Source organism: Nycticebus coucang, chromosome 9 (genome assembly GCF_027406575.1).
Source record: "Nycticebus coucang isolate mNycCou1 chromosome 9, mNycCou1.pri, whole genome shotgun sequence".
NCBI lineage: Eukaryota > Metazoa > Chordata > Mammalia > Primates > Lorisidae > Nycticebus > Nycticebus coucang.
The window spans coordinates 122,624,573-122,637,563 of NC_069788.1; the positions used below are offsets into that span (position 1 = coordinate 122,624,573).

The 12,991-nt window shown below is 37.6% G+C and overlaps 1 protein-coding gene and 1 pseudogene across 1 annotated transcript; both read right to left on the minus strand.

Annotated features, from left to right (window-relative positions):
- Positions 1-100: 100 nt before the first annotated feature.
- Positions 101-734, minus strand: LOC128593905 (60S ribosomal protein L17-like). Its single transcript, XM_053602284.1, has one exon. It carries the CDS (start codon positions 719-721, stop codon positions 167-169), a length of 555 nt encoding a protein of 184 aa, XP_053458259.1. The 5' UTR covers positions 722-734; the 3' UTR covers positions 101-166.
- A 9,765-nt stretch (positions 735-10,499) lies between these two features.
- On the minus strand, positions 10,500-11,814 carry LOC128593897 (heterogeneous nuclear ribonucleoprotein A3-like; annotated as a pseudogene).
- Between the last annotated feature and the right edge of the window lie 1,177 nt (positions 11,815-12,991).

A 12,991-nucleotide genomic window follows, 5' to 3' on the forward strand; every position in this document is an offset into this window, starting at 1 on the left:
GTCTGTAGATTGTGCGTCTGTCTTCTTTAGAAAAATTTCTCTTCAAGTCCTTTGCCCATGCTTAGATGGGATCACTTGTTCTTTTCTTGCTAATACATTTGAGTTCTCTGTGGATTCTGGTTTGTTTTTTTTTTTTACTGTTATTTGCATTTATTTTATGTTGCATCTATTCCCGTGCCATAAGTTTTTGTTTCTTCAGTTTCTTCTGGGATATCTTTTTCTTCTGTGCTACCTCTTCTTCTGGTTTGGGAACAATCTGTTCCTTTTCAGTAAGGATCATCTCAATGTGGCAGGGGGAGCTCATGTATGGATTAATGAGACCTTGAGCTCTGTAAGTTCGGCGACGCATCTTGGGTGCTTTGTTCACTTGGATATGCTCAATGACCAGAGAATCTACATCTAAACCCTTAAGTTCAGCATTACTCTCTGCATTTTTAAGCATATGCAGCAAAAATTCAGCACTCTTTTTGGGCCACCGACCCTGTGTCCAGCCCCATTGTTTGGCCTGAGCACACCTACCAACTCCACCATTATAATGTCGGAATGGTACACATTGTTTCTTTAGGGTGACATCCTTCAGATACTTGGTGGCTTTTCGTATATGCATACCCTTGATGGCCTGGGCAGTTTCACGTGAGTTCTTAAAGTGAACATGAAGATTTGAGCCTCTTGACTTGCATGACTTTGTGGGGTTTTCTGGGTCAAGTGAATAGCGAACCATTTTCACAGATCACCTCAGGCCACTTAGGGGAAGAGCTGGATTCTGGTTATTAAACCTTTACCAGAGGTATAACCTGCAAATATTTTCTCCCATTCTGAGGGCTGTGTGCTTGCTTTACTTACTATGTTCTTGGCTGTGCAGAAGCTTTTTAGTTTGATCAGGTCCCAGTAATGTATTTTTGATACTGCTTCAATTGCCTGGGGAGTCCTCCACACAAAATATTCACCTAGGCTGATTCCTTCAAGTGTTTTCCCTGCACTTTCTTCAAGTATTTTTATAGTTTCATGTCTTAAGTTTAAATCTTTTATCCACTGAGAGTCTATCTCAGTTAATCGTGAATGGTGTGGATCCAGTTCCAGTCTTTTAGAGATTGCCAGCCAGTTCACCCAGCACCATTTGTTAAATAGGGAATCTTTTCCCCGCTGAATGGTTCTAATTGGCTTGTCAAAGATCAAATAACGGTAAGTAGCTGGATTCATCTCTTGGTATTCTATTCTGTTCCAGACATCTAATTCTCTGTTTTTGTGCCAGTACCATGCTGTTTTGATCACTATCGATTTGTAGTACAGTCTCAGGTCTGGTAGCGTGATTCCTCCTGCTTTGTTTTTATTTCTGAGTAATGTTTTGGCTATTCGAGGTTTTTTCTGATTCCCTATATAACGAAGTATTATTTTTTCAAAATCTTTAAAATATGACAATGGAGCTTTGATAGGAATTGCATTAAAATTATATATTGCTTTGGGTAGTATAGACATTTTAACTATGTTGATTCTTCCCAGCCATGAGTATGGTATGGTATTTTCCCATCTGTTAACATCTTCAGCTATTTCTTTTCTTAAAATTTCATAGTTCTCTTTGTAGAGATCTTTCACATCGTTTGTTAGATAAACTCCTGAATATTTCATCTTCTTTGGCACTACTATGAAAGGTATAGAGTCATTTACTTTTATTTTGGCTTGGCTATTGTTGGTATATATAAAGGCTACAGATTTATGGGTGTTAATTTTGTAGCCTGAGACATTGCTGTATTCCTTGATCACTTCTAAAAGTTTTGTAGTAGAATCCCTAGTGTTTTCCAGATATACGATCATGTCATCTGCAAAGAGTGAAAGTTTGATCTCTTCTGACCCTATGTGGATACCCTTGATCGCCTTTTCTTCCCTAATTGCAATGGCTAAAACATCCATTACAATGTTAAAGAGCAATGGAGACAATGAGCAACCTTGCCTGGTTCCTGATCTAAGTGGAAATGATTTCAATATAACTCCATTCTATACAATATTGGCTGTGGGTTGCTTTTTCTGCGTCAATTGAGAGAATCATATGGTCTTTATTTTTTAGTTTGTTTATGTGTTGAATTACATTTACAGATTTACGTATATCGAACCAGCCTTGAGACCCTGGGATAAAATGCACTTGGTCATGGTGTATAATTTTTTTGATGTGTTGTTGGATTCTGTTTGTTAGGATGTTATTGAGTATTTTAGCATCAATATTCATTAGTGATATTGGTCTATAATTTTCTTTTCTTGTTGGGTCTTTCCCTGGTTTGGGGATCAAGGTGATGTTTGCTTTGTAGAATGTGTTGGGTAGTATTCCTTCTTTTTCTATATTTTGGAAGAGGTTTAGTAATATACATACTAGTTCTTCTTTAAAGGTTTGGTAGAATTCTGACGTAAAGCCATCTGGTCCTGGGCTTTTCTTTTTAGGGAGATTTTGTATAGTTGATGCTATTTCAGAACTTGATATAGGCCTGTTCAACATTTCCATTTCATTCTGGCTAAGTCTTGGTAGGTGGCGATAGGTTCCAAGTATTGGTCTATTTCTTTCCGATTTTCATATTTCTGAGAGTCGAGTTTCTTGTAATATTCGTTAAGGATTTTTTGAATTTCAGAGGGGTCTGTTGTTATTTTATCTTTACCGTTTCTGATTGATGAAATTAGAGATTTTATTCTTTTTTTTCTGTTTAGGTTGGCCAAAGGTTTATCTATTTTATTGATCTTTTCAATAAACGAACTTTTTGATTTATTGATCTGTTGTATAATTTTTTTGTTTTCAATTTCATTTAATTCTGCTCTGATTTTAGTTATTTCTTTTCTTCTGCTGGGTTTGGGGTTGGAATGTTCTTTCTGCTCCAGGTGCTTGAGATGTCCCATTAAGTTATTAACTTCCTCTCTTTCCGTTTTCTTGAGGAAGGCTTGCAGTTCTATAAATTTCCCTGTTAGGACTGCCTTTGTAGTATCCCAGAGGTTCTGATAATTTGTGTCTTTCTTGTTGTTTAGTTCCAAAAAATTGGTGATTTCCTTCTTAATCTCGTCTACAACCCATCTATCCTTCAGCATAAGGTTATTTAGCTTCCATGTTCTTGTATGAGAATGCAGATTCCTGTTGCTATTGAGTTCAACTTTTATTCCATGATGGTCTGAGAAGATGCAAGGAATAATTTCTATTTTTTTAAATTTGCTGAGGTTAGATTTGTGGCCTAGGATGTGGTTGATTTTGGAGTATGTTCCGTGGGCTGATGAGAAGAATGTGTATTCAGTTTTGTTGGGATGAAATGTCCTGTAGATGTCTGTTAAGTCCAGATGTTGAATGGTTAAGTTTAAATCTAAGATTTCTTTGTTTAGCTTCTTTTTGGAGGATCTATCCAGCACTGCTAAAGGGGTGTTAAAATCTCCAACTACTATGGAACTGGAGGAAATCAAGTTGCTCATGTCTGTTAAGAGTTTCTCTTATAAATTGAGGTGCGTTCTGGTTGGGTGCATAAATATTAATAATTGAAATCTCATCATATTATTACCTTTAACAAATATGAAGTGTCCATCCTTATGGGTGCATAAATAATAATAATTGAAATCTCATCATATTGAGTATTACCTTTAACAAATATGAAGTGTCCATCCTTATCCTTCCTTATTTTGGTTGGTTTAAAGCCTATTGCATCTGTGAATAGGATTGCAACGCCTGCCTTTTTCTGCTTTCCATTTGCCTGGAGTATAGATGACCATCCCTTCACCTTGAGTCTATTTTTGTCTTTTAATGTAAGATGAGATTCTTGTATGCAGCAGATATCTGGCTTGAGTTTTTGTATCCAGTCAGCCAACCTGTGCCTCTTTAGAGGACAATTTAAACCATTCACATTTAATTGAGAATATTCATAAGCCTTTTGAGAGTCCGGTGGACATTTTTAATCCTTTTGCGACTGTGAAAGTTGGAACTAGATCAAAATTTTCTGGGTGGGTTTACTTTTGTGGTGGAGGATTATGCTGGTCTTTATGGAAGATAGGTCTGAGAATATCCTGGGGAGCTGGTTTAGTTGTGGCAAATTTCTTCAACATGTGAATTTCATTAAAGTATTTGATTTCTCCATCATAAATGAAACTCAGTTTAGCTGGGTACAGGATTCTGGGTTGAAAGTTATTTTGTTTTAGGAGATTAAAAGTCGATGACCATCCTCTTCTAGCTTGAAAGGTTTGAGCAGAGAGATCTGCAGTTATTCTAGTATTCTTCCCCTTGTGGGTAATTGTTTTCTTTCATCTAGCTGCTTTCAGAATTTTCGCCTTCATATTAACTTTAGTGAAATTGATTATGATGTGTCAGGGGGATGTCTTATTCAGGTTGAGTCATGCTGGAATTCTGAAACTGTCAGCTATCTGAATTTCAGAATCTCTTGGCATTTCTGGAAAGTTCTCTTTCATAATCTCATGGAGAAGAGACTCTGTGCCTTGTGAAGCCACTTCATCGCTTTCTGCGATCCCTAGAAGATGAATATTGGTTTTCTTCGAATTATCCCAGAGCTCTCTGAGAGAGTGATCTGTTTTTGCCCTCCCTTTCTCCTCCTCTCTGAGAGTTTGGGAGAGTTCAAAAGCTTTGCCTTCATTGTCAGAAATCCTTTCTTCTGCTTGCTCCATTCTGTTACTGAGGGATTTTACTGTGTTTCTCAGATCTTTGAGGGCTGCAACTTCTTGTCTCAATGTGTCAAAATCTTTGGTCATTTGGTCTTTGAATTCATTGAATTCTTGAGACATCTTTTGGGTTACTGCTTGGAATTCTAATTCGATCTTATTTGCTATCCAGATTCTGAATTCGATTTCTGACATCTCAGCTATTTGTTTGTGCATAGGATCTTGTGCTGTGTCTGCCCCATTGTTCCTTGGGGGAGATGATCTACTCTGATTTTTCATATTGCCAGAGTTTAGACTGGATTAAAAGAGTGCCATAAGTTTTTTTTTTTTTTTTTTTGTGGTTTTTGGCCGGGGCTGGGTTTGAACCCACCACCTCTGGCATATGGGACTGGCGCCCTACTCCTTGAGCCACAGGCGCCACCGAGTGCCATAAGTTTTAAAATTATGTTTTGTTTTGTTTTTACCACTACAAAGGGTTTTGATCCCTCCTCTTTTTTGTTAATACATGAAATAAATTAGTTTACTTACAGAAGTTTATAACTTCTTAACAAATGAATCATTTGCCATTCGCAAAGTATTGAAATTGTAAATTCATTATCAGTCAGGCTTACCTTTTCTTCAAATGCTCCAAATTACTCCATTTCTTCAAAACACAAAACTGAAAAATTATAGCCTTTTCTCCTACCTTGTTTTTAATATTTCATATTTGATTTTGACTTTTACCTATGGCAGTGCAAAGTTAACAGAGCAGTTTGCTATTCATGGGTGTCTGCATTTTGGTGAATTTAGGATATAGATCTCAGCTTTGTGGGTTCAAAAACATTTGGTCATCTTATCAAATAACCAGAGATTCATTCAAGCTACTCAAACTCTGAAGAGATTATCTGATAAACCAAATATTAAATTAAATTACAGAGAGGGCTATGCCTTTTAATTAGGTAGGAATATGTCTATTTCTAGGATATTCCTATTTTGAAAGAAAGTTCTGGGGAACTGAATTAGTAATTAGAAAGTATTTGAGGTTAAAATATTATAATTTTTTTTTTTTCTTTAGAGACAGAGTCTTAGTTTGTTGCCCTGGGTAGAGTGCCGTGGTGTCACAGCTCACAGCAACCTCCAGCTCTTGGGTTTAGGCGACTCTCTTACCTCAGCCTCTCGAGTAGCTGGGATTAAAGTTTCCTGCCACAATGCCTGGATATTTTTTTGTTGCAGTTTGGCTGGGGCCGGGTTTGAATGTGCCATCCTCAGTATGTGAGGCCAGTGCCCTACTCACTGAGCCACAGGCACTGCCCAAAAGATCTTATAATTTTGTTTGAACTTATATTGTTAAGTAGTTGGTTAGGATGGCTCTCCCAGGAAAGAAGGATGGGGATTGGCAGCCCAGGCCCCTATCTCAGTGCCATCCACCTTAATTTTGACCCAATTGATTGCTCACTCCTGGGGAGGAGATATCTCTCTACCAATCTACCAGTAAGAACTGAGTGTGCCAACTGGAAAAGGATGTAGAAGACTCTCTACCCTAATAACAGGTAGGTGAAATAGAACAGCTTTAGGACAGATTATCATGTCACTTTCTTGAATCTACATTGTGGTCCAGCCAACCCCATGGGCTCTCAGAGAGGCTCATGGGAGGTCCCCAGGCACAGTAAGACTTTGGTTCCAAGGTGACCTCTGAACCACTAGGTAGGCCCGACCCAGGTGGTATAAAACAGAACCACCAGCAATAAGCCTTGCCTTTTTGCCTATTTGCCCTGGCAATGGAAGCCCATTCACTGTCCATGGCAAACATACTCTACTTTGTAAACTTTTCTTTTCTTTTTTTTTTTTTTTGAGACAAGAGTCTCACTATGTCATCCTGTAGAGTGCCATGGCGTCACAGCTCACAGCAATCTCTAACTCTTGGGCTTAAGTGATTCTCTTGCCTCAGCCTCCTGAGTAGCTGGGACTACAGGCGCCCACCACATTGCCCAGCTATTTTTTTGTTGCAGTTGTCATTGTTGTTTAGCAGGCCCAGGCCAGGTTCAAACCCACCAGCCTCGGTGTATGTGGCTGGCTTCCTAACCACTGAGCTACGGGTGCCGAGACTTTGTAAACTTTTTTACTTTGTAAGCTTACCTTTCTCTTCCTCAGTAAGTTTTTTTTCCATGCTTATATTAACTTGGGGTGTATGGTTATTTTTTGAACAAGAGCGCTACAAGAACTGAGGACCCAGGCAGCTTCCTGAAACACTGACATATAGGGAGCTGCCTTGGAATTCAACAATAATTAATAGTCTAATTATGTTTCTCTGAGAATAAAACTCTCATATCCTTAACTGTTCTTGAGAGATACTTTTTAAGGTCAACTGAGGAAAAATGTCCTATTAGCAATACATTTACAAACCTAACTTTGGGTTGTACTATCTCTGTGGCTTATCTCATTTATTTTGACTTTCTAGCAATTCAGAAGATATCTGATAATATTTTACCCTTCAAAAATTACCTTTTTGCAATGACCACAAGATGATTAGCAATGTTTGTCACAATGTTTCCTAAATGAAATAAAGGCAACAACAGCCTGATACGTTCATCTTCAGTCTAGAATTGCAATCAAGAGGGCAAGTAATATTTTGCCTTATACTCTTAGATCCGGGCAGAAAAATCTATTTTTAGTATTATTTATGTGACCTATGGCTACCTTAGAGGGTGTCTCTGTTTATATGTAGAGACCTCTGAAATGTGTTATATGCCAAGTCAAATTCTCAATAGCCTCTTTGGCACCTTGGGAGGAGCTTGCATCACTACCAATTCAATGTCCCTATTGCTTCATATGTTCTGCATTTAGTCAAATATTAGGAAATGGGAAGAAAATAAGGTTTTGTGTTAGAAAAGGAGACTTGGTCTGCAACCAATCAATCCCATAACAAGACATACACAGGAATTTAAATATGAAATGAAATTATTACATAGTAAAAAGAGAATTTTCAGGACTAACACTGAAAAACCCATATTCTCTGCTTCTTTCTCAAATTCACTTAAGCTTCCCAACATTTCATACTTTTACTTAAGGTTTAAGTATAAAACATGGTATAAGTGTTCCTATAAACCATGATTTCCCCTATTATTAGTCAATTTTGGGGAAAATTAAATTACGTAGGTTAACAAAATGTTTTGTTTTGTACACTGCCTTTATAGAAAAAAAAATTTTCACTAGGGAAGCTGGGCTTTAAGCTAATTTTTGGTTACATGAATACCAATTAATAATAATTTAAGAAAAGCATAATGCTTTTGATTTTTTAAAAAGTTTACTTAAACCCAATCCATGTCAGTTTTAAGTTTGGGACTATCTTTCCTTGATGTATATATTGAATCCTAAAAACTTTTAAGAAATGAAATTGCTTGTGGAGGCACTTAATATTACTTTTCCATTTAACAAATCTCATTTTCCTTTCCCTTATCAATAGTCCTTCCTTCCTCTAAAAATAAGCCCTCTTCTATAATCTTTTTTAATTAAAAAAAAATCAGTGATTTCTTTAGAAATCAAGACAATTTTTTTTGTACCTTGTTTCCTTTCTTCCTTTTTTTTAAGAGACCACATTTGCACAACTTTTATTATAGGACATTGCTGTGATTGTTACACTTTTTTTTTTTTTAGAAATATTTTATTTTATTTTATTTTTAATTTGGCCGGGGCTGGGTTTGAACCTGCCACCTCTGGCATATGGGACTGGCGCCCTACCCGCTGAGCCACAGGCGCCGCCCGATTGTTACACTTTTTATTATCAGTTATTGTTAATCTCTTACCAACACTACTTTATAAAGTAAACTGTATCATAGGTGCATACCTATAGGAAAAAAAAAACAATACATAAATGATTTGGTACTAAGTTTTCAGGCATCCACAGGGGTATTGGAATGGATCCTGTTAAAATGAGGGGAGGACTGTTGTATACAAAATGTTGTTTGCACCATTTTTGATGGACTATTTTAATTGTGGGCATCAGCCAATTAGGAAAGGGGTGATTGGAATAAACCTTTGAGGAAGGATAACACATTCCCAAATTAATTCTTGCTAACAATCTGGTACTAATGAGGAGAATCTTTTTTTTTTTTTTTTTTGACAATTTAGCTCAATTTTAATAAAAATGTTTCCCAAGCATTATTTTGACCAGATACCCAGGTTTAAGTTATTAACATTGACAGTGTCCATTTATATAACCACACTTGAAGTTGTTAAGTACTTAACCATTTTCTAATATTAGCCTGTTTTCTATACTGCTTATTCATTCACATACATGCCCATTGACAAATGGAATGTCTGTTTACATTTATTGGTTTGTGAGTGTTTCTGGAAAACTGCAGTATGTGTGAAGACCAATTTCCATGCTGGCATTGCATGCATCCAAATATTAATAATGCACAGAGGCACAGAATTAGAGCAACAAGAGAGCATATTCAAACACTAGCACACCCCGTTCCTCTTTTTATTGTTTGTTTTGCTTAGTACTTTTTAAAACAAAAGAATCTCGAATTCGATGTTCAACTGCCAAAGGAAGAATAACAGCAGGGCACATACTTAGGGCTGGAATGAAATTGTAAGCACTAGCTGGCACAAAACAGTAGACATTGGTTTATATATATATTTATATATGTTGTATATATGATCCTAACTCTTCCCAACCAGGGCCTTTCAAACAAATTGATAATTCACATCAACATGATTTAGATTGAAATACACACAAGGAAAACAATGTGTTCTTTGGAAATTTAAGAACTCAAGAATACCCAAATTTGAATTCAGGTCTTCAAGTGAGAAGCTTGTACTAAGCAACTATGCTACATTTCTCCTGCAGTAATTTATTTTAAACGATTATACCTGGACTATTCTTGGTTTCCTCCAGCAAAATGTATAGGGTACAAACCGGAAGCATGCCAGCCAGTTAAGGGTTTAATAATGCATGACTTTTATACTCTGAGTGCATGTATTAAAAAAAAAAATCGAATCAAGAAAAATAAGATATTAAGGGCCTCTTGTGCTTTTAAATTAAAGAAAAAATGGTACCCACTAATTTCCTGAGATATAGCAGGCTTAGTGGTCCTCCTATTATGAACGTTTTTTAACACTGGAGGGAGAAGGGAAAAATTATCCACTATCCCTTTCCAGAATTTAAATAGATGGCAGCATACTTTAACCCCCAAACTATGGCAGCAGTTCAAATATGAACAAGGTGAGTGTAGAATGAAGATGTTCTAAACACAGCTAGGACTCAGCAATTCTAACACACTAAAATCATGATTACATTTTGGAAGAACATGCATGAAAACCAAATAGGAATTTTGAGATTTTCATTTGATGGTAATCCTAACGCTATTAAATTCACAAATACGCTAATTAAATACCCAATCCTATTTATCTAAAATACACATTGCAAACATATAAATATCTATTCTCTCCGTATGTCAGCGCCCATTTATATAGTTTGGAAATGGGGAGAATAGATTCCCCTTAAGTTGTGAGTCAGCAGGTGTTTCTTTACAGTTAACTTTAGAAAAATTCATACAAAATAGTAATTAACAATGATCTTCTTTACTTGTTAACTCACGAGGAAACACCTTCAAAATTGCATTTTGTTAAAGTTTCTGTACTAAAATGTGGAAAAACTGAACTACATAAATATTGAAAAGTTAAAAATTCCTTAATTTTTTATTCCTGGTACCACTACCACAATTTACAGGGCAATATACCTGATGTAATGAAAAGAAAAAGAAAAAGAAAAAGCTACAACAGATAAAAGACCTCAGGAATGTACATCTAATTGACACTACATTGCATTAACCAATAGCTGCACTTTTTGCAAACTGTGGCTGTGACAGTCCTGAATAAGAAGGGTTTCCTGTTTAAGCTACAGTAACTTTTCTGACTATGGATCATTGTTCCTTCTGTGGCAGATTTTGACAGTTCCCGTAATGCATTTGGGACAACTGTCTCAAAGTAACCTGCAGCTTTCCTGACAACTCCTCGTGCTCTCTCCTGCTAAGAACTGGAGCCCTTTTCTGTTGTTTTTAGAACTTTCTGCTACCATATCCACCACTTCCACCACCATATCCATAACCACCACCATATGGACTGCCCGAGCTTCTTCCACTAAAACTGCCCCCTTTCATGGGTTCATAATTTGATTGCTGTTGTCCACTATAACTTCCAAAATTATTATAGTTCGCACCACCACCATAGTTACCACCTCCAAAATTTTCTCCTTCATTGTAACCATCATATCCTCCTCCACCACCATATCCGTCACCTTGGTTTCCATATCCTGGTCCACCATCATAGCCTCCTCTACTACTGTAACCAGGACCACCGCCATGTCCCCACCGTCACCTCCAAATCCATTTTATCCACCATCACCTCCTCCATAACTACCTCTGCTGCCACCACCTCCATCACCATATCCTCCTCTTCCACCAAAGTTTCCACCACAGCCAAAATTACCTCCACCACCTCCAAAGTTTCCTTCTGGACCCAAAAAGTTGCCAGAGCCACCTCCACGACCTCTTTGCGATCCAGCAGACTGCATCTCTTCTTTAGAAAGCGCCTTTATCACTTCACAATTATGCCCATTAATAGTGTGGTATTTCTGAACAACAATTTTATCAACAGTATCATGATCATCAAAAGTTACAAAAGCAAATCCTCTCTTTTTTTCACTCTGCCTGTCTTCCATAACTTCTATGGTTTCAATCTTGCCATACTTTTCAAAGTAGTCTCTCAAATTATATTCTTCTGTATCTTCTTTAATACCACCAACAAAAATTTTCTTCACTGTGAGATGGGCACCAGGCTTTACAGAATCCTCTCTCTAAACAGCTCTCTTTGGTTCCACAACACGCCCATCAACCTTGTGTGGTCGAGCACACATTGCTGCATCCACCTCTTCCACAAGAGTAAGTCACAAAACCAAAGGCCCTGGAACGTTTTGTTTGGGGATCTCTCATTACTACACAATCAGTGAGTGTGCCCCATTTCTCAAAATGTTCTCTTAAACTATCTGTAGTTTCAAAGCGCAGACAGCCAATAAACAGTTTTCTCAACTGCTCTGATTCCTTTGGACCATGGCCCTTCCCCCCCCCCGCCCCCCCCCCCCCACCCCCGGAGGCGGCGGCAGCAGGAGTCGGGCTGGGGGCGACCGGGTGGCGGTTTTACCTCCATTTTGAGCTAAAGAGGAGAATCTCCCAGAAAAGTCCAATAATATTTTGCTTTATTTATATTGCAATTTTAACCACAGGAAAACTGAGAGTTAACTGGAGGGCTAAGTGCATATACACTACTAGAAAAAACTCAAACTTCATTTCTACCAATAAACATCATCTTCATAACGATAGTCATTATGAAAGCCAGATGTTACCTACTTTTATGTTGTCTCAAATGGTTGGAGAGAATAAATTCTTAGGCACTTCTAATTTTTTACAAACAAACTCTGAAAACTTTTTCCACTTCTGGTCTCTCCTCCCTACCCCTTCCCCAAGTTTCTCTTGAGACATTTGCCCATATTTGAAAATGTTACTCTCTCCTACTTTCCAAAAAATTTTTTTGGTATAACGCTTGATTCCAGGATGAATTTTGAAGAAATGTCACACTGTAACAAGAGTAAAAGAATGTGTACATGTTGTAATATTCACTCAATAACCAGCAGTAAAAGGTCACACTAGGTCACTGAGTTTTTCCTGTGTAGGTTTTATTAAACCTTGCTGAATTTGCAAGAGATGAATAAGCTTGGGAAAAATTGTGGGAAGACAGTGTCTATTATAACTTAGTTCTATTAATACTATTTTTAGCAATTTCAGTACTAACATTCAGCAGAATATAACAAATGTTAACAAACCATGCACTTTACAAAGCTTAATTATATATGCCTTTGCCAGTTAAATTTTAGTGAATTTCACCTTTGCCTCTTTTATAGGTGCAGATAGTTAATCTTTTGTCCTGTTATTGATTTGTGAAATAAAAGTGCCAGTTTTGTTCCATGACTAATTATAGAATATTCTTTTTTTTTTTTTTTTGAGACAGGGTCTCACTACGTCACCCTTGATAGAGTGCTCTCAAGTCACAGCTCACAGCAACCTCAAACTTTTTTTTTTTATTGCCCTCGGTAGAGTGCCGTGGCGTCACACAGCTCACAGCAACCTTCAACTCCTGGGCTTAGGCAATTCTCCTGCCTCAGCCTCCGGAGTAGCTGGGACTACAGGCGCCCGCCACAACGCCCGGCTATTTTTTTGTTGCAGTTTGGCCGGAGCTGGGTTTGAATCCGCCACCCTCGCATATAGGGCAGCGCCCTGCTCACTGAGCCACAGGCGCCGCCCGCAACCTCAAACTCTTAAGTGATTCT

Coding starts and splice junctions, on each gene's coding strand:
- LOC128593905 (XM_053602284.1), bottom strand. CDS start 721: ATGGTTCGCTATTCACTTGACCCAGAAAACCCCACAAAGTCATGCAAG.